The sequence below is a fragment of the Sparassis crispa genome (assembly GCF_003851025.1).
Source record: "Sparassis crispa DNA, contig_000008F, whole genome shotgun sequence".
Classification (NCBI taxonomy): domain Eukaryota; kingdom Fungi; phylum Basidiomycota; class Agaricomycetes; order Polyporales; family Sparassidaceae; genus Sparassis; species Sparassis crispa.
In genome coordinates, this window is record NW_020939755.1 from 1,290,471 (window position 1) to 1,318,004 (window position 27,534).

The 27,534-nt window shown below is 51.5% G+C and overlaps 7 protein-coding genes across 7 annotated transcripts; 3 read left to right on the forward strand and 4 right to left on the reverse strand.

Annotated features, from left to right (window-relative positions):
• Positions 1-204: 204 nt before the first annotated feature.
• Positions 205-2,523, forward strand: SCP_0904360 (hypothetical protein; the record flags this gene model as incomplete). The annotated part of the gene is made up of 5 exons (XM_027761669.1): positions 205-259; positions 322-401; positions 460-540; positions 592-1,833; positions 1,888-2,523. The coding sequence occupies 5 exons, from the start codon at positions 205-207 to the stop codon at positions 2,521-2,523; spliced, it is 2,094 nt and encodes a 697-aa protein (XP_027617470.1).
• A 291-nt stretch (positions 2,524-2,814) lies between these two features.
• Positions 2,815-7,473, reverse strand: SCP_0904370 (DNA ligase 4; the record flags this gene model as incomplete). Its single annotated transcript, XM_027761670.1, has 30 exons — positions 2,815-2,828; positions 2,887-2,963; positions 3,016-3,150; positions 3,202-3,285; positions 3,338-3,414; positions 3,463-3,486; positions 3,536-3,899; positions 3,958-4,063; positions 4,112-4,194; positions 4,246-4,306; positions 4,360-4,441; positions 4,518-4,554; positions 4,603-4,657; positions 4,709-4,798; positions 4,851-4,894; positions 4,946-5,110; positions 5,173-5,269; positions 5,322-5,358; positions 5,409-5,426; positions 5,478-5,734; positions 5,789-5,824; positions 5,877-5,962; positions 6,026-6,121; positions 6,188-6,363; positions 6,423-6,559; positions 6,619-6,704; positions 6,760-6,890; positions 6,958-7,092; positions 7,147-7,206; positions 7,261-7,473. The coding sequence occupies 30 exons, from the start codon at positions 7,471-7,473 to the stop codon at positions 2,815-2,817; spliced, it is 3,063 nt and encodes a 1,020-aa protein (XP_027617471.1).
• A 624-nt stretch (positions 7,474-8,097) lies between these two features.
• SCP_0904380 (Pkinase-domain-containing protein) lies at positions 8,098-10,398 on the forward strand (the record flags this gene model as incomplete). The annotated part of the gene is made up of 1 exon (XM_027761671.1): positions 8,098-10,398. The coding sequence occupies one exon, from the start codon at positions 8,098-8,100 to the stop codon at positions 10,396-10,398; it is 2,301 nt and encodes a 766-aa protein (XP_027617472.1).
• Positions 10,399-13,130: 2,732 nt separating this feature from the next.
• SCP_0904390 (hypothetical protein) lies at positions 13,131-15,572 on the forward strand (the record flags this gene model as incomplete). Its single annotated transcript, XM_027761672.1, has 3 exons — positions 13,131-14,388; positions 14,440-14,791; positions 14,840-15,572. 3 exons carry the CDS (start codon positions 13,131-13,133, stop codon positions 15,570-15,572), a joined length of 2,343 nt encoding a protein of 780 aa, XP_027617473.1.
• Positions 15,573-15,626: 54 nt separating this feature from the next.
• On the reverse strand, positions 15,627-18,943 carry SCP_0904400 (hypothetical protein; the record flags this gene model as incomplete). The annotated part of the gene is made up of 10 exons (XM_027761673.1): positions 15,627-15,960; positions 16,015-16,127; positions 16,182-16,518; positions 16,580-16,651; positions 16,706-16,842; positions 16,897-17,120; positions 17,178-17,484; positions 17,549-18,504; positions 18,557-18,691; positions 18,748-18,943. The coding sequence occupies 10 exons, from the start codon at positions 18,941-18,943 to the stop codon at positions 15,627-15,629; spliced, it is 2,811 nt and encodes a 936-aa protein (XP_027617474.1).
• Positions 18,944-19,248: 305 nt separating this feature from the next.
• Positions 19,249-24,829, reverse strand: SCP_0904410 (Glycogen debranching enzyme; the record flags this gene model as incomplete). Its single annotated transcript, XM_027761674.1, has 14 exons — positions 19,249-19,455; positions 19,512-19,592; positions 19,652-19,974; positions 20,025-20,111; positions 20,163-20,677; positions 20,729-21,196; positions 21,255-21,795; positions 21,851-21,947; positions 22,001-22,407; positions 22,459-22,970; positions 23,022-23,610; positions 23,668-24,254; positions 24,307-24,452; positions 24,596-24,829. The coding sequence occupies 14 exons, from the start codon at positions 24,827-24,829 to the stop codon at positions 19,249-19,251; spliced, it is 4,794 nt and encodes a 1,597-aa protein (XP_027617475.1).
• A 347-nt stretch (positions 24,830-25,176) lies between these two features.
• Positions 25,177-27,503, reverse strand: SCP_0904420 (hypothetical protein; the record flags this gene model as incomplete). The annotated part of the gene is made up of 4 exons (XM_027761675.1): positions 25,177-25,933; positions 25,988-27,164; positions 27,225-27,366; positions 27,420-27,503. The coding sequence occupies 4 exons, from the start codon at positions 27,501-27,503 to the stop codon at positions 25,177-25,179; spliced, it is 2,160 nt and encodes a 719-aa protein (XP_027617476.1).
• Positions 27,504-27,534: the final 31 nt, after the last annotated feature.

Sequence of the window (27,534 nt, forward strand, 5' to 3'; positions counted from 1 at the left end):
TTTCTGACGATGGATGGGCCCGAGCCCTCTGGTCCTTCTTCTCAAGAACGCAACAGGAGCGAGTCTGTATCGAGCGTGTCTCGTTCCCATAGGAGACCTCGAACTCGTTCCGTTGCAAACGCGTCAGCGAGAGCTCACTCACCTACACCTCCCATGACACCAATCAAAATTGAACCCATAGATGGGGCTCTCCCATCACGTCCAATGGATACTATGGAGATGGTAATGGAACGCATGAGCCGGAAGAGAAGCAGAGCCAGTAGGCCAAGTTCCAAAAAAATTTGTGTGGCTGCCAACCTATCTCACTCCTGCTCGCTCTAGGTTCTAACGCGCCATCACGCGACGCTCGACGCGTTCCAGCGCCTGTAAGCTCTGCACCATCACGCAGTGCTACACCACAGGTCAGAAATACGCGTACTTTGTCAGCAATGTCTGTTCTGATCTGTATGATGGTGGTAGCCTATTCCTGCAACTCCTCACCATTACCGGTATTACAGTGAGCGCGTTGTTGGTGAAGCATCCCTCACACCACTCTCTCCGGTACGTGTAGTAGCCCTCACCATGTTCCTCAGTGATCCAACCATGTTTTAGGTCACCCCTCGCCAAGGTCGTCGCACTCTGCGCGATCCATCTCAATTGGTACCGCGTGACCATCTTGATTTTAGAGTTCCTGAGCAACACATAAACTATCCCAAGACGCCTGCTGGCCGTCACATTTATTCCTCTTCCGCACGTCGCACACCTTCTCTGTCTTCAAGCCCTGCACGTATTGTCAATCTTGTCTCTTCACCCGGACCAATGAGACCGATACCTCTTGCGCAGGATGACAAAGATGATCTTCCCTACGTCCTGCCTCCTGGTCCATACCAAACCGAAAAGCCTGACTTCTCGTACGCGGCGATGATCGGACAAGCCATTCTATCATCTCCTCAGCACCGTTTGACTTTGCAGGACATATATGAATGGATCGCCACGGTGTATTCACACTACAAACGTGGAGAGCAGACTTGGATGAACTCCGTTCGGCATGCACTCAGCACAATGGCTGTCTTCCGCAAAGTTCCCAGAGTGCGCACCGAAGGGAAGAGCCTCTGGGCAATATGGGATGATGATCTTGAGTGCTTTGCCAATGGAGGATTCCGGAAGGCCTTCTGCGTTGATATGCAGAACGATCGCTCTAAGCAGAGTTCCAAGAAGCGCGCAATGGAGGACGCAGTGCCAAAGAAAACTAAGAAGCGGAAGAAATTGGAAGATGTCGACGTCAGTACTACTGGGCCACCGCCTCCCATGCTACCTGCTTCGGTGTTAGCTCCCTTCTTTCCTTCTTTCCACCCTAATCCGCATCACCAGCCCTACTACCAGACCTACACTTCGCAACCTCTTCCTGCGGAGGTGATTTTCCCACCGCTGCCGGCGTCCTCAAACTATCATCAAGTGATAGCCCGTTCAAATGCATCGCGGTCAGAGTCTATCGAGTCGATTGCAGTAGGCAGAAATGTACAGGAGGAGACCGAGGAACCCGAACCACCTCGACGCGGTCGTGATCCTTCTCCCAAATTTATATCTTCGTCCAGTCCTGTACCTGACTTGACGCCAAACTGCAGTTCGTCATCTAGTCCCTTACCCTCGTCAATTACAAGCCTCTCCAGGGAAAGTCAATCCCCCGCAAGGCGGAAACAAGTTGGGCTCACAAATCACGGGGAGGAACCAGAAGACACAGACTCGGATTGGCTCGGAGTGTGCCCCTCCGTCGATTCTCTGGAGCCCGGCTTTACACTTCTCTCCCACTATCTTGGCCCCAGCAAGAAGCCGGGCCGAGACAAGCGCCCTCAGGTAATTTGTTTCAGACGTTATATTCCGATCAGCAGCTCACAGTGCGGACAACAGGCTTTCTCCTTACCTCTAAGGCAAGTGTCTCCGACGCCGACTCGGAGAGTCAAGAGTGGGAAACAAGCCAAGCACGGCAGAGTCGCGATCACTCCGCCCCCAGCTGGACCGTCAGTTGGACCATCCACGCCTCCGCGGAAACGCGTCGCAAGCGGGAGCGGCATACAATTGTCTCCTATTAGGACGCCAATCTCTCACATGGGTCTGCATATGAGCCCTTCGCCGAGTCTTGCTCACTACAAGTTGCACTTGGACCCTCCGCCCATTGCGGTCTATCATCCCCAAGCTCCGCTCTTGAGCGTCTCGTCAGACCGCGAACTATCCCCGTCCGTCGCCGTACATTCTGGCAATGTACATACACCGTCGCGCAAGCGGTCATCGGCCACAGACTTCTTGTTGCCAGTCACTCCCAAGAGGCTGGTTTTCTCCACACCGACTAGTGAATCTCCATTCCGCACCCCTTCGCGGTCGATCCTCGACCCTCATGATCCAAGCACCCTTCTTGACGAGGAATTGTGCCGACTTGGAAGTCAAGTTAGTCCCGGGTATTCTACACTTTTCGGCAGATCTTCCGGCTTGCTCTATGAGAGCCCTGGCAGCGGTCGCAGCCCTGCCAGCTGGGGCAATTTCTGGTAATGATTTATCAAAGCTTTCATGTCTGATTTCTTCGTGGCACGTCGCCGGGGTGTCTTGCATATGTTTGATTTAACGTACATTCTCTTCTTACCAGCCGATTCCGATGCTTGCACTTTGCTCTGTGATCACGAGGACTTTTCTTGCTTTGTCGTTAAATTTACAGTTTCGCTTTGCTAAGTATCAGAAGTTTATAGTTGCAGTGTTTGTACATTCCTATGCAACACATTCCAATGATAAATGAGTAGTTATCCTGCTATATGCGGTTCAATCGACCAATGGCACTTCGGCTGATCAAGGCGCAAATTCTGGCAAAGTTTCGTCAGTCACTAGTCACTACGCCAACCGTGGGTTTTTCAGACTTACCGTCCTCGTCCAGTAGAGTCCCTTCATCTAGGCAAGCTTGAATGAACTCGGATATGACAAGATTACGTCGCTTGGGTCTATCGACGAGATTTAATAACTACAAGATGGGGAACAGCAACCTCCACGTACTTCGATGTTCGCTTGATGAGTTCCACCCGCCGACTCGTATCGCGCTTGTCGACGACCACATGGGTCAGCTTCGGCTCGTCCAGGTCAACAACACGGCCGCCATTCTCCTTAAGAATCTTCGATAGTGAGTCAAAGCTACGGGCGATTTTTGAGACAGAAATTGAGAAATTGAGAGGATAGGGTTACTTTCTACCGATGTCATCCTCGTGCTTGGATTTGACAATCATGCCGTGTTTTTTCGCATTTGCCGGTGAATCGAGGTAGAAGCATCTTCATGAAAAGGGTGAGTATCATTCGGGGGATGTGGGAAAAAACAGCTGACAAGTGCTTAAAAATGAGATACTGATCATACTCCATGCTGTCATCCTCCCCCATTTGAATGCTGTCTTTGGGGTCGTCCTGTAACATAATCAGCACCTCATGAGAAACCTTACATTGATGACCAACCTGTAAAGCATTCTCCTCGCCTTGCTGTGGTACTGATTAGGAGAGCAATACAGACGAGAAATGGTGCACTCACAGAGCTAGAAGCAGTCTGGGACGTAGGCTCGGCTGCGTCTGCGGACTTGACGTTGAACCAATCATCGTCCAGTTCTTCCGCGACAGCGTCTTCGTTCCACCGAACATCCTCATTATCAGAATCTGGTTCAGTTTCGCTCCCATCATCAAGTGTCGCTGTTTCCTGCTTTTCCAGCAATTTCTCGTCCACCTTGAACCACTCTGCCATTGCGGGATCGACATCCTCTAGCTCCTTCCCCTCTGCAGCAGTAGAGGCTTCAGGGGTTGGGCTGGCGATGGGCACAGCGATATGTTCGTCTTCACTTTCATCCTCCATCCCGTACTCCTCACTCAGTTTACGCACTTCGGTGGCATGAAAGAAATATCTGCACCATGATCACTTAGTTTAAAATGAGCAAATAGACTAATTGCAGGGATACGTACTTCTTCCGGAGGGGAACCAAATCTTTCTTCGCAATGCAGTCCGTGATCCAGCGCGGTTTGATGATGTCGCAGATGCCCTTGTTCATGATCAACTTGATGTCGTACGCTAAGGAAGTATCAGTAAGTTGTGCGTTGGCAAGAAGGGTGCACACACGAGTCGTTGTTCCTCCATAGACAACAAGCATGTTTGGATCACTATTAGCAATATGCACATACTTGCCGCCATTCGCATGTATTCTGTGATCTGCCTGAGTATGTGTATATGAGACTGTCATGAATGCAACGTACAGCGTCAGCAGCTCCTTCTTGTCCTGCTCGCCTGCCTGTGACTTGGGATCGGAGGCCACCACTAGAGCGCAGATCAGACTACTGACAGCATTGTGAATTCTAAGTGATACTTACTGAACTTCATACCCTCGAAGAGATCGCTTTCAATCTTTACATCGGTCATCTTACCTCCTTGATATTCTCGGAGAAGGGCAGGCTGTATACAGAACGGGCGAACATTTCATTAGTATGATGGTCACATCTTCCACATGGTAGCCCTAAAAGACACCTGCCTTCTTCGCAGTTCGCCTGGCTTTCTTCTTCGGCTTCCTGTAGACGTCATCAAACTCAGCTAGAATGACTTGGAACTTGGCTCACCCGTCATCCGTATCCATTTTTCTCTTTTTCTCTGACCTTACACCCTCAAGGATAGCTGCGTTGAACTGTCAACTAAAATGACTCGACGACTGGTGAATCCACTCACCGGACGCAGTCATACAGTCAGCAATGCTCAGATCATCACGTATCGTCAGCGCCCGAGGGAATCTCATTGTCAACCCCATGTGGTAGAGTTCTGCAATCAGTTCATCGTCAATAAAGTGCCAAGTCACAGAAATTTCATCTACCTGAGCTGACGATTTCTGCCGCCTTCACTTTGACGATGAACGAGCTAAGGGAATAATAAGTACTGATCGCATCATGTGAGAGGTGCAAGACGTACTCCTCTGGCTCGAGATAGATATCGCCCTTGTCTTCATGTCCCTTACTCGATGCCTGCAGGAAGCTGGGCGGATTCTTCTCGTCCCAAACCTTCCAAGGTTTCTGCCTCATCCATATGTAGTCGGCGTACGATAGACCTGAGCCTATTCGCACGAAAGTGCTGTATCTATTAAGGCAGAAACACATTCAGCTTGATACCAGCGATTGAAATTCATCGGAGGGACATACTTAGGTTCGTCGTCCTCAGGAGGACGCCGGTCGTCCAAGACTGCACAAATAAGAGTCGACACGCCCCCGGAACGTCTTCCCGTGCCATAGTTACCAGCTGGTGAGCTTGTCAGATACTGATTGACCAGTGACAGGACAGAGAGACCTACCCACGACGAGCACATCGACCGTTTCACCCATGTTGTCCTGTGAAATCATTGGGTACTTATTTTAATCTACTAAGGCGAAGCGCTCACCATGTACTCTGGCTTGACCTGTTGATGCAATGTCAATGGGAACACTGTCACTACGGGCCGAGGACCTACCTTGATCCAGTCCCTATTACGCCCGTTCAACACATACTCCGATTCTGGATGCTTCAGTACAAGCCCCTCGCCTCGGGAAGCCATGATCTCATCCATGCGGTCGCGCACATCCTTGGCAGTGCAGCCCTCGAACTCCACCGCGTACTCGATTCGGCCTTTCACCTCTGCGAGGCACGCGCGCAGGTTCCGTTTGCGGAACTTCAAGGATTTGTGCAGCAGCGAGAGGCCGTTGAGGTAAAGGAGGTCAAACACCTTGACTGTGATAACGACGGGAAAATAAGCAGTGCAAGTGCCATCAGAAAAGAACCTACAGCATGGCCGTGGATTATAATCCTTCTTGGATTTGTCTTACAACACGTAAGCTTTGGGGCATTAAGAGAATGAAGGAGGTGTCCTCACTGAGGGCTGCTGTCTTCAGTGTACCAAACGGGAGGTTTCTCTCGACAACGGGATCCCATACTAACATTTCTCCGTCCAAGATGATCCTACATGGTATCAAACATTAATATCGTCAGTGATATATACGGTATACTTTGAGAACAACCCACTCATCAACCCGTGGGTCAAAAGCAGCGTCTATGAATGGCGTCAGACTCCCCGTCCCTACATGCTTCCCATAGAGATAGGTGTAGTCCTTGCCCTTCCTAGTATACGGACCACAGTATAATCAATTCACGTGAATGGATAAGTTGCACCCTATGTCACATCACCTTGAGCAATAAAAGTACTCGTTACCGCGCTTATGCAATTGCATGCGTTCGCCGTCCATTTTTTCTTCTATTATGAAAGTTCCACCTTGCATTTCTTTGACCGAGTCTTCAATCTTTCGTGTTGGCCGCTTGCACAGCATCGGGGCAAATGCACGGAACAGCTGGACGGCTTTGTCCTAGGATAGCCGAAGAAGGGAATTCGACGCAGAACATTCGATACTTGTGAGGAACTTACTTCTTCGTTCAACCTCCTATGCGGATCCCAAAGCTCCCAGGCGATCTTCTTCAGGTCCGAGCAGGTATTGAAGAGGTCATGTGCATCTGGATGAAAGACAGAGAAAACTGTGGTCTCCTTCACTGAGATAATCATATCTGAAAGTGAAGAGAGAAGTCTAGATGCGAGTAAGTTTATTTCCGGACGCATTGCTCACCTTTGAGAATGATGCGGGCAATCCAGCGTTGTTCCTCTGGTGTGCTCCTGTTGTAAATGCGCTGAAGAACTCTTGTCTGTATGTCACTAAAATATAATCGGACGATAAACTTGGATTGTAGTGGCAGAAGGAGCTACATACTGTTTACCCATATTTCTAGAGAGTTGGTCGAGGGCTTCGTTGACTTCATCGATACTCAACGAGCCCTCGATGACGGAGGAACGTTTGCTGATGACTTCGTACAAAACAGTTGGAAAGTCACCAGATACTTTCTGGATGGAGAAGAAGTAAATATACCGCGTTCCCGATGGACAACTTGAGCAACAGGCAGGGACGCACGTCTCTCTCAGTAGGCCTCTTCCAGTTCAGAAGGCGAATCGCGTCTGGGTCTCTCATACCAAGAGGAATGATCTTGATATACGTCTTCGCTAGGTTCTTCTCTTTCAGGCCATAGACAGCTCGTTCGCGATCTTTCTGGAAGAAAATACATGAATACTGAGATAGAACCAAGTACTAGTTCCGACATGCCTGGGGAAGTATTAACCGCAACACGGGATATAAGTCAAACCCTTTCTCAGCCCTCCAATGCTGGCAGAGAATCGGTTCAGTCTGAGTTGCACGGGGAATCATTGGAGTGCGCACATTGAACCATGAATTAAGCAACTTTCTCCTCTTCTCCGGTTTCCGTTCATTCTGTAGCTTGTCAAACAGTGCAGATAGCACATAAAAAGGTGCACTGTCCACATTTTGTGGAGGAACGGGATAATCAATATCATGATCCTCAGCTGTCACCGCGGGCTGTGTTCCCAATATAGGAGATGAGGGTGGCGAGGAAGGTGCGGGAGTCGGTAACATATCCAAGGTATGGAAGCAAAGTTACCAAGTAGATAACGGATATATTGAAAGTGGAAGACTAGCTTGTAGGATGACCAGCAAAGTTAGTGCAAGGAAACACGGTTACACTGTACACTCGACAGGTTGGATTTGGCGCCCAAGGCGCGTACCCGCCACGTCCACGTGACTATGCGCGTCGCGTTCCACCGCACGTGGCAGAACACGACTGTCATCCTCGTCCGAGACAGGCAAGGTACGGCGAGTCGTCAGCCCCTCCACCATGTCTCTCCTCTTCTGTGCGAGCCTCCTCTGTATGCGCTCTTGCCCCTCATCTTTCACCGTCTTTCGCAAGTGCAGCCCTCAGATTCCCTGCTCACCAGACACCATCCGAACGTGACAGATACCATGGACGCATCTCACATTCCTCGCCGGAACAAAAAGGAATATGATCCAAAGATGATAGGTCTTTGGAAAGTCGGAAGAACTATCGGGAAAGGAAGCTCAGGTATTCAACCGCTATATTGTCATTCACACCTGTCTCATACACCGCGTCTCTCAGGACGAGTCAGGATCGCCAGACACTCAAAAACCGGCGAATACGCAGCGGTGAAGATTGTGTCCAAGAACTCGATTATGAACTCGAGAATGTCGCTCCACAGTCTCGGGGACGAGGCGGAACGTATTCTCCATAGCATCGAGCGCGAGATCGTCATCATGAAACTCATCGAGCATCCCAACATCATGCGTCTCCACGATGTCTGGGAGACCTCCACTGAGCTCTACCTTATACTTGAATACGTCGAAGGAGGCGAGCTCTTCGACTACCTGTGCAACAAGGGCAGGCTCTCGTCCGCGGAAGCGCTCGGATACTTCCAGCAGATCATCACGGCTGTTCACTACTGCCACCGCTTCAACATCGCCCACCGTGATCTGAAGCCCGAGAATCTCCTTCTCGATCGTGATAAGAATATCAAGGTTGCAGACTTCGGTATGGCAGCCTGGCAGGGCAAGAGCAACCTCCTGCAAACCGCGTGTGGAAGCCCGCATTACGCCGCACCAGAAGTTATTATGGGCTGTGCATATAACGGAGCTTCCTCTGACATCTGGTCCTGTGGTGTCATCCTCTACGCTCTGCTTGCGGGGAGACTGCCCTTCGACGACGAGGACTTGCCTACTCTCCTCGAGAAAGTGAAGATCGGGAAGTACACCATGCCGACGGACATAGACACGCGCGCCAAGGACCTCATCACGAAGATGCTCCAGAAGAATGTCGCAAAGCGCATCACGATCCCCGAAATTCTCTCTCATCCGTTCTACACTTCGCAGAAACCGAAGGAGATGAATTGCGACATCCCGAACCTGGACGATATCGCCAGGCCACTTAGCAGCGCTTTGAGTGTAGATCCGGACATCTTCGCGAACCTGCGCACACTGTGGTACGGAACCCCAGACGAGGAGATCGTCGCGAGCCTGACGAACGACAAGTCTTCGTGGGAGAAGGGCGTGTACCACTTGCTCATTCGATACCGCGCCAAGCATCTGGAGAACTACGACGAGGAGGAGGAGAAACTGGCGGTAAAGCGTTCGTCCAAGAAGCGGACGAAGAAGGCTTCTGCAACCCGCGACACTCCCCGTGAGCTGCATGAGTCTCTTCCCCCTCGTACAGGCCCTCCTACGCCTCGTCGAGCCGCGCGTGCCGTCGTCATACCGAACTCCAGCTCGGGCCTCAGTCGGATGCGGCAGATGTCGCTGCTGGACATAGGTTTCGCTGGCTCCAGCCAGGCTGCTCCTGCCGCCATACCCTTTAGCCCGCGTCCGCAGTTCAACCATTTGGCCCCACCTGCTACGCCAATGTCGTCTCTTCTCTCTCCCAATGCTGCCTACGTGACTCCGACATTGCAGGTCCCGGAGATGCAAGACGAACGCATCCAGCAATTCTTCCATCAAATCGTCGAACACCTGAGCGTCATGCAGGCGGGTGAAGGTTCTCCACGTCGAGGCTATCCTGAGAACGATCCTGTACTTTCTCCACGGCATGTGGGTGCTCCGCCCCCCACACCACTTGCTGCAGGTCATCGCAGAGTCTTCCTAGGAGAATTGCAGCGGCATCCGAGAGATGATATAAACACTGCAGTCTACGCAGGGACCAAGGTCTCAGAGGACACCAACACAGTCAGGCCTCTCAGCATCAGGCGACGTCCTCAGCAGTGCTCGGACGTGGACTCTGACAAGGAGAACGCGCTCCAGGTGCCACGCTTGCGCGTAAAGACAACTTGGGGTAGTGAAGACTACAGCACGCCCGATCAGAAGTCGTCGATGCGCAGCGACAGCAGCAGGACGACCGACCGACGAGTGCACATCCTCGAACCGCCGAGCAGCGAGCGTGCACGGCTCAAGAAGAAGCGCAGTGCCCATCTGTCGCCCATGTCCCCCGCGTCAGCTGTCTCGGAAGGATCCTTTGTGCTGCCCGGCACGCTGAAGCGTCGCTGGTTCGGCAACCTGTTCAAGTTCAAGCCCACCATTTATCAGCTCCTTTCTGTGGCTGACGCATACCGCTCGCGGGAGGCGTGCCGGCAGCTTCTTGAACGGATGGGGGTGTCCGTCGCCCTGGCGTACGCGGCATCCGATGGCACGACATCGGACACGCTCACGCTCCGTTGCAGGCTGGACGATTCGCGAGCTCCATCGAGCGTCATGTCTATCAGCAAAGGTGTGACCTTCCGCGTAGAGGTGCATCGGCCGACACCCATACAGGCGGTGACGGGATACGTCTTAGCACTACATCTGGTGCTGGAGAAGGGCGCGGCGACGAGTCTCAAGCTGATCTACAACCGTCTGAGAAGGGATTGGGACCTCGACGCCCCCCCAATGCCATATTCAAGGACGGGCGCGGGTCCCATGATGAACGATGATGAGAGGTTTGTCGAAGTCGTCTATGCCAACTAAGTAACTTGACCATGCAGTCCTTGTACAAGGCACCCTGGGGTTGTACTGGCACGGGATCCAGAAGTCATACTTACCTCAATACGCTTGACTGTACAATCGACCAATTTTTATGCTTCTTGTGAATTGATCTATTCTTGTATCTCCTGTTTCCCAGAATCAAGGATACTTCAGGTTCAATTGCTCTTCCTCGACACATATTTCCACTTCCCTCTGAGCACAGCCGTTCACCAAGTTCATTGTGAAGGGCACCTCACCTCTTCTCGTACATAGAAACGACTTCCGCATCTCCACTATCTTCCGCAAATTACGTTCCTTGATGCCTCGCTCTCAGGGCACGCCTACATTTCTACTCCATTTCCCCTCATGCGTGCCCGGTGCCGGTGCAGTAGGACCACCCAACATCCATGCTGCAAGTCCCCAACCGATTCTTGCCACTGCGAGTGACAAACCGGTCCCTGAAATCGCACCGACCAATGCAGGCGGCTTGGAGTATAATACACTAGACTCTACCCAAAGTAGTGCTACGCCATCTACGGTATGAACGGTTCACTAACTGAAGTCTGTGACATACACCGATCATATCTTTAGATCGCAGTTGTCCGCGAGCTACTGTCTATAAAGGGCTTCCCAGAGACGGCAGACGATGCGGAGCGCCTCCGCAGGGCACGGGATCAGCAAAGCCACTTGAAGTGTGCCAGCTGCAGAAGGACTTTACTGTTGCATTGCTTTACTTTACTTTACCATACATACTTTAGCTGTAGCTGACGAGGTGCTATCTGTACCTGAGCCACGTAGTTGGCGTAGTCAGCTAATTTCATACGTTTCCACGTTTCCATGGAGGATGCTGTTCGGCGCAGTCTCACACAACTCCATCTGTATCGGGCAGAGTTGAGGAGAGCGCGAACACAATTAGTGCAGGCGGAAAGGGGTGTAGGAGAAGTCCGCGCATGGATTCGCAGCAGAGGCATTCATGTCAAAGCTATGACACAGGCAGGTATTGCCGCTGAGCTCGACGAAGACTTTAGTGATGATACGAGAAAGCTCTAGCGTCTTTAACACCCTTGCCTCAGTTTCATACGTACTACATATTCCTCTGATGGTTTCCATACAGGCTGCATAGCTGATTTTTGTAGCTACCCAAGCATTACAAGTAGACTTCTCGTAAGTGGGACAAGTATATCAGTCGATCATGGATATGTGAGCTGTGCTAGAACAGCAGATGTGAGTGGCTTATTGAGAGCCTGCAGGCACCCATGGCGGCATGAGCCTGCTGGACATAGCATCTACGCATGCGGACAATGCGCACGTGGCTCTGTGCACATTGTCCTGCTCCTCCATTAATCTTGAAGATCAACGTCCAAGGTCCTCAATGGGAATATGAACCGCCCTTCTTTGCGTACAGTGAGAATCAACGCTCACGACAACGTGCCGAAGTCAGAGCACAAGCCTAACACCTATAATCGATCAGGGTTTCTTTAACCAAACAATCGTGCCACATACTAGAATGGCGCATCCATCGTCATTATTGTAGACCCGAAACGAGACGGAGCTTCCATTAGCAATGGTGCATCGTCAGTATCCATTTGATCCTCAGAAACATCGCTCACGGCAACATCTCTCTTCAAGAACGGATGTTTGCCTGGACGCGATACCATTGCATGATCGGGCGTGCTGCTCGACAGTCGGATGAAACGTAGTTGCTGAATATATGCTGCCTCCTTCTGATCCCAGCGTCTGAACAGTTCGACGTTTGGTAGGTCCGTCAGGTCAATGACCTCTGAACAGAAAATTTTCTATGAGGTGTTGCATGATGACAAAGGGAACCCACCTAAACCAGTGCGATACTCCTCTGACTCTCTCAACTTTATTTCCTCCATCTTCTGCTCCTTCACACTCTTCGGACGACCCTTTCGCCTGGAAGCTCGCTCTTCCTCGAGTTCGGCGTCAAATCGAGCGAGCCATATGTCCCGGATGATGGTATGCAGGTCCTCCAAAGACAGTACACTGCCTTCTGGTGGCAGGGCAGAGTAAAAAAAAGTGAATATATCGACTGCGCGGTCGTGAGCACATCTCTGAGTCATAAAAGCAGAGCATTACGCACCTCTGTGGTCATGTTTTTTGGATCGGTTCTTCGCGAGCTCAGCAAGCTTGCTTTTGCGGTGCTGTGTGCGGATTATTTGTCCAGCTTTGCGAGACTGTGGGTGGAAGACCTTCTCTTTCTTCTTTTCTGTGGCTTGCTTGCTAGTCTTCGGTGGTGACATCGCTAAAACGTATGAGATCCTGCCAATTTACGATGTTTTTCAAGTTATGCTTTCCAGATTGATCTGACTCCGAGCGAGTCCCGTTTTGGAAGGTTGTGTGGTTGCGACGCCAAACATTGAATATTGAAGCTTGAAGCGTTGACTCGTTCATTCGTGTCGTTCAATTTGAAGATGTCGAAACTCTTTCACTGCACGCCAGACACTTCACAACCCAGCTCTCCGGTACTGAAGGCACGCAGAAGGAACACACAGGCAGGAACATGCAGGGCTGGGTGGAGGATAATCGTCTTGTGCTTATGTGCATTCATCCTGTGGTATCTGCTTCCTCCTGTTCCTGTGCATGACTCACCAATACCGAATCACTTGAACGTCAAGACTGATATATCTCCGATGGTATTTGGTTCAAGAGTGGCTAGGCGTCCGATTATCGAACAACTTCAGCCGACCGTGGACCCGTTACCATCCCTTTCAATGGCAGCGATCTCCAACAATCAATCGACTCTCCCCGTCAGTCCTTATAGTTCATCGTCTTGTACTGCGATATTTCCCGTTACAATCTCATCCGTCTCAGCTCTTGCAGCGAACCTGCGCACACTTCTTGTTTGTGACCTCCAGCTGTCGGAAATTGTTCTAGTATCTCCCCGATCTCTCCATGGGGAAATCCGCAAAATCCTTCGTACGGTATTCTCTACAGAAGAATCCAGAGATGTGCACACAGAGCTTTCGTTGCTTTCGTGGTTACCAGACACGGACGAGGACATGGTTATCCTGCGCGCTGCTCGGCAGGCGACCGCCGATTTTGTGCTCCTTCTCGACAGCAGCGGCCTGAAAAGTGTTGAAAATGGCACTCACGAGCTACTGTTATCATTCAAGTCTACTTCGATAGATCTTCCCATTGGGCCACACGGCTTCGCCTCTGTCTCTAGCAATTTGACTTGCCTTTCAGCGTCAGACCAGCCGGAATCTGCTGTGTTCTTGGTGCCACCACTTATCATGCCATCATCACTTGTACCTGATATTGACTTGACTCCCGACCCTACGTATGGCGTCTGGTATTCTCTGGGAGAGCAAGTTGCCCGAGCACGATCAGACATGTCTGGGGGACTCGTGATTGGATCTCGAGCAGCTGGCTCCGAATGGTGTCCGTTTGATCAAATGCAAGACTTACATCGAGCTCCTGTTGATCCTTCCCCCTTTGATCCTTTCGATATGCTTGGCCTCGACACGATTCAGCTCTCTCCCAATCTAAGCGTACACCAGTCGTCCGGCATCTCAGCGAATATGGCAGACTCCTCCAGTTCATTCCTTCTCCTGTTCCCTTCTCTACGAGATTTGAGGATGTTCTCTCCTGCTGCTTGTCGACTGCTGCGCCACGGCTACAGATTGCACGCGCTGTTGTATGCTGAGGCGGCCACACGAACAAAAGACTTCGTTGATGCTGGAGATCATCAAGTGTTTTCTGACGCCGATTGCCGACTCAAGTACGAGTCGTATCGTTGGCCTGAATCCGGTTTCAAGGCAGAAAGTGACATCTCTGACTGGCTTCAAACCCTAGGTCCCGCCGTCGACGTGATCATTGCATCTTCCGACCGCAGTCAACCTTCCTTTTACATTGATCTCCTGTTAGAATACCGCCGTAATCACGACAGACCATCGATGGTCCACATTCCTCAGGGTGATCTCCCCTACTGTGACTGGATGGGGACGCTATCATTACAAGAGTGGATGGGTATGTTTGTCCGGTGTTGAATGTCGAGCTATGTTGATGCCCGACGTGTAGATTGGCATATGCCTCAAGTCGATATCTCGGTGGTCACAAATGACAGACCTTGGTCACTCAATCGTCTCTTGTCCTCATTGTCATCCGCGCGATACTTTGGAGACTCCCTTGATTTGCGCATAAACCTTGACCAGACTGCCGACCCAGAGACATTGGATCTCGTGGACGAGTTTGAGTGGGAGCACGGACGTGTGTCCATCCACCACCGCGTTATCCATGGTGGACTACTCCCAGCTGTTGTCGAGTCATGGTATCCACACTCCAACCACTCCTACGGCCTCATCCTAGAAGACGATGTGGAGGTTTCGCCGCTGTTCTACGCTTGGATCAAGATGTCTATTCTACGCTACAGGTACGATTTTCTCCACCGTTGAAAGTCAAATATGAAGTTTCAACCTAGATACGGCGCTCCCCAAAATGTATCTCCTCAGCTCTTCGGAATAAGTCTCTACCAACAGAAGCACCTTGAACTCCGCCCTGAAGGACGCCACGCCTTCAACGCCCGTAGCGCATTCGCAGCAGCTAACCTACCGGATCCAATCACTCCTTACCTTTCGCAGATCCCATGCAGTTGGGGCGCAGTCTACTTCCCCGAGCAGTGGCGCGAGTTCCACGCATATCTGGCATTTCGTCTCTCCGAGTACGCCTGGGACGTCGACGAGGCTGTGGTGCCCGCAGTGCGCTCAAACAACTGGTCGCGCTCATGGAAGAAATACTTCATCGAACTTGTGTACCTCCGTGGCTACGTCATGCTGTACCCAAATTACGAAGATTACATCTCTTTGTCGACAAACCATCTAGAAGCTGGGTCCCACGTCAAGGACGTGCCGAGCGAGACTTACCTGCGGAAGAAGAGGCTCTTCTTGCTCCCGCTCATGGCGCTGCCTGATGTGATTGACTGGTTGTCACCCCTTGTCACTGGACTTCTGGACCTCCCCGGCGGAACCCTACCTCGATGGCAGGAAATGCCTGTACTTGACCTGCTAGGATTGCCGACCGCGGAGGAGTCATTGGTGCAACGTGGAAGGCTCCGCAGGGACGAATTGACTGGATGTGTAGATTCCCCGATCACTATGCACGATGCAGCGGACCTACTTTGTCTCCAGAATACCGTTTTTCAGCCCACACCGTGATACTGTAGGCTGCACGTACTATTTATCTGCCGATATAGATATGACACAGTACAATTACACTGCAATCTGAGAGCTATCCAGGCCGAGTGCGTTTAAAAAGATATTAACATTCGCCAGTTTCTTCCTCTTCTCATCCGCATCTGAAACCCATCCTCTGGTCACGTTTTCCAATACAATCTCGCGTAACGTTGTGACGAGCACTTGTTGTTGCTCCAATGATGCATGCAAAGCGAGCGCAGCCAAGAATTGCCAGACCCGCTGGTCGATGACATCTGCGTCAGGGATATTGTTGTAGCCAACGCCGGAGATCGCATTCTGGCGAACAGATGGGAACAGGAAAATCAAATGTGGCGCCAAAAGTTGGAACAAATGGTCGAACATCAGTTGCCTGAGCACGTAGATCAGCGTGGCAATCATAATTGGTTTTCAATGGCGAGCGTACCACTGCTCTGTCTCTTCTGGTGATGGCAATTCGGAGATCTCCGTAGCAGTAGCCATATTTTGCTTGATGACCTCTACTCGACTCAAGAAAAGGGTTAACAAAGCGATGCCAGGCTGTTTCAAGTAGAGTTACTATCACTAACTCTCATACGTGAGCAACACACGCACCTGTGTGCGAGTGATCGCAACAATGTTACTGAGTTCAAGCAGAAGACCCAGGAGTCCGCTAACGAGTCTCAAACCTGCCTTCGCTACTACAGGCAAGATACTTTGAATGACGCTCGACAGAAATGCCTCCGTCTGGTTATCAACGTCCGCGCGCTCCTGGGATTCCTCGAGAGAATCAAGGATCGGAGCTTTAATTACGACGTCCAACTGGGAGAAGCATGCAACTAGAAGGGTGAGCACAGTCAACATTTGCTGTGTGCTCAGATGACGGGCAACTCGTGGAAGCATCCTTTTCCCTTTGATGGGGGTAAGTAGAGAGATAAATGGATGAGGATTACTGTAGGGCGAGTAACGTGTTAACACCAGACAGATTGCTCGTGCTAAATAATATACGGCACCTTGTTTCCAAAGGTACCATGACCTGTAGTCCGTCCCAGAGTTGTTGCACTAACACAGTAAAACCAGCATTCCTTGTCGACGAAGCTGTATCAGTTCGGCCCAAGGTAGAACGTCTGCAAGCCTACCAGGCCTCAAATCCCTCATCTTCGGGAGGTTGATCTCGCCGTTGCTGTTCGACCTCGAGAACCAGATCATAAAGATGTTCCAAAATTATGAGAGTCTGGCGGTGAGTTAATGGATCCTTATGCTCGAGGCCATTCATCTAATGATATATTGATCAGATTAACTCATGAAATCCAAATTATGCTGTACACACCTCCGCGGCACTGCCAAGAGCTTCACGGCCGAACTTTGCGGCCTCTTTTGCCGCTCCCGCTCTATCAGCATGTCTTGTAGTGTCTGCTTTGGAAATATGCGCATGAGCAGGAGAAAGAGTAGGCGAGGTTGAACTGCCGGAGTCAACTTGAAGGAGTTGACGAGGCGCTGCTTTGTAACTTCGACCAGATGTTTTCCCCAAGGCACCCTGGAGGCTGTTCAGTGCTGTCAAGGGGTGAAAAGTCAAAATGACACGCCTCCAACACGCGAGATATTGCTTACAAATTTTCTCCTTTTCTCTCAATCTCGCATTATTCACAATCCTCTCAACTTGCGCCTCCATACGCTGCATCGCGCTCTGACGTCTACCGGCCCCCCGCTGGGCCATTCCCAGTCCGACGCCACCGCCTGAACCGAATTTCAAGACGCGTTCATCCTGCGACTGGACACCCATACGAGAACGTATGATAGCGCCGTAGACTTGAGCATAAAAATCGTCCGCATACGGATCCTGAGTGACAAGCTGCGAGACTTGAATACGAGTAATGAAATCCTTGTCGGACTGCGTCATGAGATCGTTGTAACGGGCCTAAGTATCACGTCAATCCATCCGTATAGCACTAGACTTCAGGATCGAGTGGTATGGAACATACCATATGGGCAATCTTCGTCAACTTTCTTCGCCTCCTCTCCTCCATCCTTTCTGCTTCCATGATCTTGCGCATCGCCTCCTCTCTCAGCATTTCTTGCATTTCGCGCTCCTCCCTCGCCTCTCTCTCAGACTGTGGCCCCGAGGGCTGCATACTGTTAATAAACTCCGCTTGCGCCATTTCGGCCAAGAGACGCTGCTGCGTCTGGATATCTTGCGGGAGATACTGCATGCTATGCTGAAACGGAACTTCCATCTGAATTTGGGAAAGCGCGGGCGACTGTCGACCTAATCGACGAAGCTGGCGATCGACCATGGAAGGGCTCAAAGAAGGATGTCGCTGGTGCATGGTATTGACAATCTGGAGGTTGTGATTCGTGCCGGACTGGATCTGCTGCAGCCGAATTTGACGCTGCCTCTCAAGTTCCTCCAATCTGAGCTGCTCCTGCAATTCAAGAAGCTGCCGGTGGTGCTGACGATCCCGCTGCTCCTGCAACTCCAATAGTTGGCGCTGTTGCTCCTGTTGTTGCTGTTGCTGCAGTTGCAGGATGTGAATCTGGTGTTGCTGCTGCTGATGATGGAACCGCGGAGACTGAGAATGTGGGTGCATACGAGGGGGCGGCGTTCCTCCATGTAGAGGGGTAGTCTGCCGGACTACCTGTCCTCGAAGAGGGCTCTGAGACAAAGTGGGGGATAATTGTGCGTGCTGAGAAGCTGCAAGCATCTCTGCCTCTATCTCCTCAAGTGTATGGATGCCCTTGTGGAGATTAGACGCGCTAGACATACTCACATTCGGCTGCGATGTCGACGCTTGCGGCGCCGTTGTGGCGAACGGTGAGAACTTCGAGGATGGCTGCGCTGACGACTTCTCGGAAGCGCGACTTGCACCATTCAACCGAGGAAGAACGGAGAAGGGAGACTTGTTGTCCCATACAGACTCCAATGTATGCGATGAACGGGCTGCGCACAAAAGATAAGATGCGCAAGAGGAGGTAGTCTGTGGGCATCATACAAGGTGTATTGGAGCTGGGAACCTGGGAGATCTCCTGTTCAAGGACTTGAGCTCTTTGTAGATCTCTGTTGGATTCATGAGGAGCGTGTCGGCCATCCTGAGGCAGGGTGGTATTCGAAAAATCAAAGTCCTTGCCTTGTTACCCGGGCTCAACACCCTAACACACGATCAATCAAAGGGTTTGCGCTCACCTACCGCCCCAGTGCTTCCAAATGTCTCATCGTTCAGCTCGTCGCCACGCTCTTGCAGAGCATCACCGAGACCATCGTAACTATCTTCGCCCCATGTATACACGGCTAGATCTTCATTTTGTGCGCTCAGACCACCCTGTAGAAATTTGCGCCTCTCGCTCTCCAAGTCCGGTTGTTCAAATCCGAAGAAAGACATGCGCAAAGCATCTAAGCAGGCTAATACCAGAACCTGAGAGTGAGGAGATCGAGAGATTGTGACGGTCAACGTGAATTATGTCATACAACCGAAAACCTCTGCAAAAGCGCTCGCGCTAGCGCTTCATCTCCATGGTCTCAAGTTCGAAGTGCTATGCATATCGCATACGCTGAATTGCAAGTGAATAAATAAAACATGCCGAAACGCTAACGTCAAGCGATCTACTAAGAAGATACACCCTTAATGCAAGAGGATCCATGGGAAACGACACAATCTCGTCCTTCAAGGACTGATGGAAGCGGCGTTCACCCAGACGTAGCGCTCAACTTGTGCACCTCCTGCAGGAAGTCAAGTACGGTGCTCGCACTCCACGCCTGCGTGTTGCATGAATCACGACACAGCTCGCCATCCCTGTTCGTGAGTTCGGGCAAACCAGCCCATGGATCGTGTTGGACATGGCTTCGCGGGGCGAGAAGGTATCGGTGAAGGTAATGGAGCGTCTGTGTGGGATCCTATTATTCAATGAAGCTCAGCCACATCACACCACACAGTAAAAAAAGGGCCACACCTCTTTACCGGCGCCAACACGCGTGTCAAAGTATAAATAAGCGCGAAGGAAGTAGCCCAACGGCCATCCCCACTCAGGTCCCTTCGTTGTATGATTAGACTTCCGTCCGTCGGTGACGTACATGTTGAGCGAGTACTCACATTATGGTAGTTCAAACCCTTGGCAATGGCTGGATCAGTGCCATCGTTTGAGTTATCGTAGTATGGTCGATATTGTATGTCTGCGGGATCCAAAGTCTTCATACCGAGGGGGCCCCGCAGAACCTGATCGGCGAGCCTGAGCGCTTGAAGGGCGTGCTGTGGGTCGAACAGCTCCGGCGCAACGGTCATTGCGATTGGGAAATTGGGACGGAACTGATAGTCCGACCACTCTCTCCTCGGTCCCGACCCGAAGACATCCTTGTAGATGCCTCTGCGATTGATGATGGCTGGGTTGACGAAGTACTTGTGATCTTCCTCTGCGTCTGATTAAAGTGAACATGCTGTGGGTATACTCAAGGTATACGACACTTACCTAATGGCACGTAGTAGCATTGCTCGAACGACGTCTGCAGCAAGTCATCCCACTCTTTGTACGTGACTAGCCGTCGTTTACCATCGACTGTGCACTAAACGTCAGGATGCGTCATGCCACAAGGGCACCTACACTCACTCTCAGCTTCGACGCCTTTGAAGGGGAATATCCCAGCACTAGACAGTTGATTCAACCACCTCAACGTGCTCTTCAGCAGCCCCGTAATCTCCACTGGGGCACCATCGCGCGGTGTACCCGGAACACCCTTCGTGCCGGCCTTCACTGACTCTCCCATCTTGTCCATCCAAGTACCGCAATTGTGCTGGTTACCACCCACGATGAGACCGGTGTTCCAGTCCACCTTGATGTCGATGTTGAAGCCCTCGTCTTTCATCTGCATATCCAAGTTCGGGCCGGCATTGTGTTCACGGAACGAGATTCCGTCGGCATGACGCTGCAGGATCTCCTGGATGATTTCCGCAATCGTGCTGGAGTAGGCGTACGCCATGGGATCGTTCCATGCAACCCAGGTATCATCCTTCGGGAAACGTCGCTTGACTGATTCGGAAAGTAAGGCGAGACCGTCCGGAGCACTAAGCACGTAGTCTTGGATGTTTTGCAACATCCACCAAGGTGAGTCACGGGAGTTGTACCTGCACAGTAACTTAGTCTGCAACGTTCAAGCGATGGTATGGGAATCTCACCTGGGGTTTCGGACGGAGTCGAGGAGGTTAGGGATCAAGCCATGCTTCAAAGTCGATGCGAAGGACAAGATGTGAGCCTTCGCACCGGCAAAGTTGCCCGTTGTGAGGAACAAACCGCGGAGCGAGATGAATACATCTCGTCCCCAGCACCTCGCCCACCCCGAGGCGAAGTGGGGCAATCCAGCGGCAAGGGACGGTGTAGGCTTTCCAGGGTCGAGCGACGCAGACTTGACCAGTCCGTGCATTTGCACAGAACACAGCGCAAGATCCTGCGTAAACGAGTGCCCAGTGAAAACAAACTCCGAGCATTGTTCGATGGCAAGCCGCCGCGCGACCTTATAGGCCTCTGAGATGACGATGGCAAAGTATTTCGGCCTCATGAAAGGCGGCACGCTTGTCTTGATCCGCTCGAACCTCTCTTTGAACCATGCCGCCGGTTTCGCCAAGTTCGGGAACGAGGTTGTTTGCCTATTAAACACGATCAGCACACGCAAGAAGGCCAGCGAAGAGCGGGAAGATCACTCACTCGGACAACCGCTCATGGACGTAGTCCAAAGCCCATGAACCCTCCCGCAAATGCCCGCATAGAGGGTGCCCAAGGTCGTTGTATCGCATGATATGTCTCAGCGGGTGCATCCAACCCTCCAGGCCACAATAAACGAGATTGCCCATTCCAGGTATCACGTAGGTCGATATCTTACTGTCAGTAGCGTCTCTCTCTTCGCCGTCCGCCCGGTGCAGCATCACATTGAGGTCAACAAGGTTGAGATCCTCAAACGCTGCGTTCGCGCCAGATTTGCAGAATTCGTCAAGGCTCAAATCGAGGTTCTGGAGGTGTGTCTCGAACAGCATAAAACTTCCGGGCGGGAAATACTCTGGCACGACGATCTCAGAGTAAGGCCCTTCATGATCGAGACCTTGGGGTACGACGATATTGGGCATCTCTACCAACTTGCTTGGGAGACCGTATAGAGTCTTGGCATCATTGTCGATTTCGTAAGACGAGATATCGATACTAGCGCCATATATGAATTTTGCCTTGGTCAGTCGAAGCTTGATTGGGGTGACTGTTGCAAGAATGACATGAGGCGAAAATAAAAAATGTGCAAGGAAGATATTCACTATGTCCACGGTCCTTTGATCCCTTCGAGAACGCTGTGTGTACTACTAGCACATATCCCTTCTGCGTTGCCGGCTGAGCGCGAGTTAGCACGATGTACTGCGATCATCGTTGAATAGTCAGCAGGTAGAAAGATGTTTCCGTCAACTCACCTCATTCTCCTGGTGGACATGTCCCTCCTCGTAACCACCGAGTGCCATCTCAGTGTGCAGCGCATTCAAGAGATGCTTCGCCTTCGCTATGCCGCTGCTTTCCCCCAGCCCAGTGATCTCATATTTCCGCTTCTCGCCAACGAGATACAGTAGCTTCGGATACAGATCATCAAAGCCTTTCACCGAACCGATCGCAGAGTACGAGAAGGCGACCAAAGCGCCAGTAGACAGGGCGTCTTCCGCAGAGCGCTTGAATAGGTACGTCTCGTTGTCGTGCGTGAGGTCGAAGAATAGTGCATGAGGCGTGGAGCCGTTGTGCGGAATAACGAGACATTCGCGCGTCGGACCTTTGCCCGTTGGGGGTGGCAGTTCTTCCTTGCTCGTCACACAAGCACTGTCCATAGATCCTGTATATCCACAGTCGGTCAACTGGTGTAGCTGGAGGAGAAATAACGCACCGACTGGCTTCCCAAGACCATGGCGGTAGAGCAGCCGAGAAAACTCCTTCGGATCCCAAGCATTCCCAGCCTCCCTGATCAAACTATTGATGCCCAGCCGACTCACAAAGATCGTGTCGGTCTCCTCGCTTCCGGTGAACAACTCTGCGCATACATACAGATCCGGATTTGCGGCACGCGCTGCGTCAAGCAGCCTAACGCCGACATGAAGCGGGGTCGAGTGACAATTATCTATGCGGAAGCCCTCGAATGTGCGTGCGAGTGAAGTCACATATTCCGTCATGTACTCCCATAGCCATGGGTTGGACGAAGGACCGTCACCATAACGCAGCTTGACGCAGTCGCCCCAGACGATGACTTCTCGGCGAAGGTATGCCTTCGATGGCGGCAACGCGAAGTTGGCGAGAGGATCGGCATTCCAGATCCACCCATTGTTCGCAAGCGAATACTTGAGTGGATCTTTTTCGGCCTTGTGGTTAAGACGAGTGAAGTACAACTCAACCAATGGAGATCTGAGAAGCGGCCTCAATCATTGCAGCCCGTAGAATAGCATGAAGGCTTACTGTTCGGTGATAGGTCCCAACTTTGGTCCATGGTCGTCTAGTCGGGTGTACTTCAGCCTATTCTTGATGCTATCTAGAGCGGCCTCTGTGTCTTCGTTCCACTCTTCATATAGAGGCACGTTTATCACATCCACAACACGCACCCAAGCGTCCGCCAGAGCGCTACCGTCGTCTTCCAGGTCTGCGAATGCAGCCTTGACAAACCCAGCTGCGACGGGACCCTCGACGTGAGTACCAAACTTCTTCTCCAGTTTGCGATAACCCAATATTTGCCCAGAAGTCCTGACGATCTCTGCGAGCTCCTCGACACTCTTGCGCGCAACATCTGGTCCGGTCCAAGCCTTCACATTCCTTTTTCTGAACGCGTCTTTTACGCGTCCACGTTCTGCGGAGACATCGAGGACGTAGTACTGCCACATGTCGAGCTTCTTGATGTATTCCCTGAATTTACTGACCAGAGTGTCTATGTCATGCTGCGACTTCACAGCGGTTGGCAGACCAAGTGACGAGAGTGTAGCAGAGAACTGGATTATGGCGTCGTCAAGCTCAAGGGCCGGAGTCAAATGCGGAGTGTTCGCGGGGCTGTAACCTGAGAAACGGAGGAACGTCAGGACGTCTCAGACAGGTTTGACACACTCTGATCTACCTGCTTCTGGATGATCAAGCAGCCAGGGACTATCGTTGGCGGTGTGATTCAAGACGACGTCAATGAGACTCAACAATCCGTACTTTTCCTTGGCGACCTTCAGCGTCTCCTCGAGTTTCGCCTTACCGCCGTCCGATCCAAGGTCCTGCTTTCCGCTCGGAAACATGGATGATTCATAGACGAGCTGGTTCCTGATCGAGTAAGGACTGTCGCTTTCACCTCGCTCCTGAAGCGGTGTCCAGTGGAGCATGTTATAGCCTCTCGCACTAGCTTCCGCGAAGTATTCGGGCCATGAAGTGGTAAGACCCATCCATTTCGACACAACGGTCAGGATGGAGATACCATCAAGAGGGAGGTCCACATAGCCTGATCCCACTGTACCACCTCTCACTGATATAGACCCATCCGAGGAAAGGATGGGTGAACGCGCCCTAGTACGAAGGATGGGGTCAATGTTGAAGTAGCCCTCTCGGCCCTTCACGCGCGAACCCGGAGTGTCGCCATCGTACTCGACCCAGTAGACAAATGCGCCCGCCTGCGAGATGGGTAAATCGATCCGAATAGGCTTTGAGAAGTTGGTCGGAAGCCTAGATCGTTCGATTAGGCGAAAATACGATTAACTTAACACATGAAACATACTTGCGCTCTGCAAAACGATCACGAGCAAATTGACCGCCGTCAAGGGGAAAATTGGTTTTGAACACGCCGTTCTTTGATGCAGGGGTTCCTGCATCGAGGGAAACACGAAGGACGTAGGGCGTATAGGCCGGTGGAAGACGCACGTACTGTGGAGCGTGGTTAACACATGGAGGGATGGAGACAAGAACAGAGGGAAGAGTCTGTCGAAGTTCTGATCACAAGGCGTAACAACAGCATACGCCCTCCGTAGTGTGCACTCGACGCATACTAAAAGGAAAGGACACTCAACAGCTCTGTCCTTGTTAGGACCGCCATCAGGATCTAGTTGCAGCTCGTAGACACGGATCGGCTTGTCTCCTTGCTTGAATGCAGCCTCGAAGAAGTCGATTCCCTCGTCTGCGGGGGTCTTGGGAGTCTTGGGAGTCTTGGGCGATTCAGACGAATGACTGGGAGGGACTGCGGGCCTGCCATTGGGAATCTTGACAGAGTGGAGGGTGGATCTGGACTTTTTGCCTTTAGCCATAGGATGAGAGGGGGCCGGTGGTGGTATGGGAGAAAGAGCGAGTGGAGAGACGCGTCGATCCAAGTTCTTTTATGTGATCGCTGGTCCTGTCGAAGACGCGTTCATGGGCTGGACATCGAACGAGCCAATCAGCATCCAGTCCCAACGCGTCCTGTGACGTCACTTCCAATTACGTACGCGTTATGTGTCACGCGTCTTCATAATTCATTTCATTCTGCGGCAACAACACAATCTACCGCTGCCTACCTGCCTGTAGAAAGAGTCTCAAAGCTTTTTGCTGCACTGTACTATAAGCTAGCACTGATCCCTCCAATTAATATGAGCTTGATAGACTATCAATCTACCCGTCACTGAAATTTGTAAATAACCTCCTCCGACAACGGCTGCAGCACCCCGGAACTGGTCACTGTCCGCACGTCCAACCACACATCCAGATCCCTCCAAAGCTTCTCTTTTTGTGCCTTCCACATCTCCTTCCTCGCATCAATACATCCCGTACAATAGCCCAATTTTCCCCATTCCATGTCTATGAGTTTCTGCAGTGCGCATATCGTATCGAACATACCCTCCTCCAGCACGGGCTCTTGCTTTATCGCAACCGTCCAGGACTCCAAACTCTCCCCACGAGCCACGCGACAGCGCAGTAGCACGGGCCTACCTCCCTCTGTCTGACTGAGTGAGCATCTCAGAGTGGAGGGGTCGAGAGCCTTGCAGGCAATATGCAACCATGTGCGCTGTAATTTCTCCCGTGCAATGATCAGACGCATGAGATCTGCGTTACTGAGATGGTGGTGGCCGCGCGCCTCGGCAGCGTCGTCTGCATACATGTCCTCATCGCTGTCCTCCCATTGTGAGAAGTGGGGCGTCCGCAAGAGTTCGTAGTATGCGCGCTTCAACATCTCTGGCAACGCGCACTTCTGTGCGAGTACGACCATCTCTGCCGCATGAGGTTTTCTCTCTGGAGACAGAAGGGAAAGATCGGAAGGCCACATTGGGCGAAGAAAGTGAATCGCGAATTCGACGATTTTCGAGAAGGACAGGGCATGTGCAGCACGGAGGGTTGATGCAAGCACTGAAAACGAAGGTGGTTTGAACGTGTAGGCACTAAGGAAGTTCAGATGATGAACCGGGTGAAGAAGGAAAGGGTGAAAGACTCGCATTGCATTCTCCAGGGCCGTCATCAGGTTTGCAAAGTCGTCCACACTTACGTCGTCTGGCATCTTGTACACCAGACAACCATCCATGAAATCACGCTCCAGGTCGTCTGTCTTGCTGATTCCTTTAATCGGGCTGTCGTCAGGAGACTTGCTATTACGCGAAGAACTATTGTTGAACAGATCCGCGAAGTAACTCGAGTCTTGCGCAAGGCGAGATCTGTGCAGCTTAAAGAGAGTGTTCTCCACCTGTAAGATGACCGAACCATCGACATGCCAGAAGACGGGATGCCGTGCACACTGTGTGAATGTGGAGGTAGTTTCTCTACGCGCACGTTTCGCAGGTCTGATGTCTGCGTTTGCCGTATCGAGACTCTGCACATGCTTCGCATGCTTAGTGTCCGACACCTGGGTAGATCGTGAGTGCTGAGCGGTGGCACTCCTCTCTAGGACATGTGGATGTTCTGTGGGAAGATTCTGATCTGCAATTGTTACTTCATCTGTCTCACTGACAACTGTAGAGGAAGCGGAGATAGAAGCCGAGCGAATTGTTGATAGACCTGCTTGAGCAAAGGGAGATGGGTTCAGTTCCTCGCTGGCCTTGGAAACTATGCATAGCGTTGTGTTATCATCTAGTCTCTTCTTATGCTCGTCCTCGACTGACACGTCCACAGTGGAAGTGTTGGGAAAGCAGGTGGCCACATGCTTGGCAGTGGGGGAGGACGCTAATGTCGAAGTATCTCCTAAGGATCGACAAGCATATTCAGCGGGACCTGGTATGGAAGGAGAAAATATCGCGGGAGCGGTATGCGATGCGTTATGCTGCAATGCGGGGGGATTACCTCGAGAAGTCGATGCAGTCGTATTTGGATGCGCAGTGGTACTGACAACCTTGCCATCAAGTTGTATTTGGATCCCTACGGTTGTAGATCTCTTTTTTGTCACCTTTACTTTTACCTGGGAACCAGAGGTAAACGTGGGCAAGGTCTTCCGCGTCCCAGACTGCTTTTTTCTTCTCTCCTCTCCATCACTTCCAACCACAAGGGTGCTTGAGGAAGCGGAATTCTCTGCCTGAGCACAGGTACTGACGCTCGTGTGCTTCAGTGGGTATTTGATAGGGATCAGGTCGGAATGGTCGACTGTGAGACGTTTCCTGGATAGAGTCTTGTCCTCCAGCTCACCTATAGTTGGACATTAACGTCAGTCAACCCACAGCGGCATTCATATATCCACACGCTCACCTGGCCTAACACATCGTTGTTTGGTCGACTTGCAACGATCACAACGTTTCAATGCACTCCGGGACGTCCCCGACTGCGCTACCTCTTGATGATATTGTTTGTAGGTGCAAGATTTTCCATTCTGACAGCAACGTATGCAAGTCTGTACAACGGTTACCTGATTCTTATATCCAAAGAATAGGACCTCCATCTTACCTCGATGACAGCCAGGCTTAGAACGCGTTGAAAGGGCTGAGTCGTAGTAGAGAGAGGGATTCCATCGGAAGAGGGTATATCCATGAGTAATAGACGTGCTACGTAGATGTGTCGC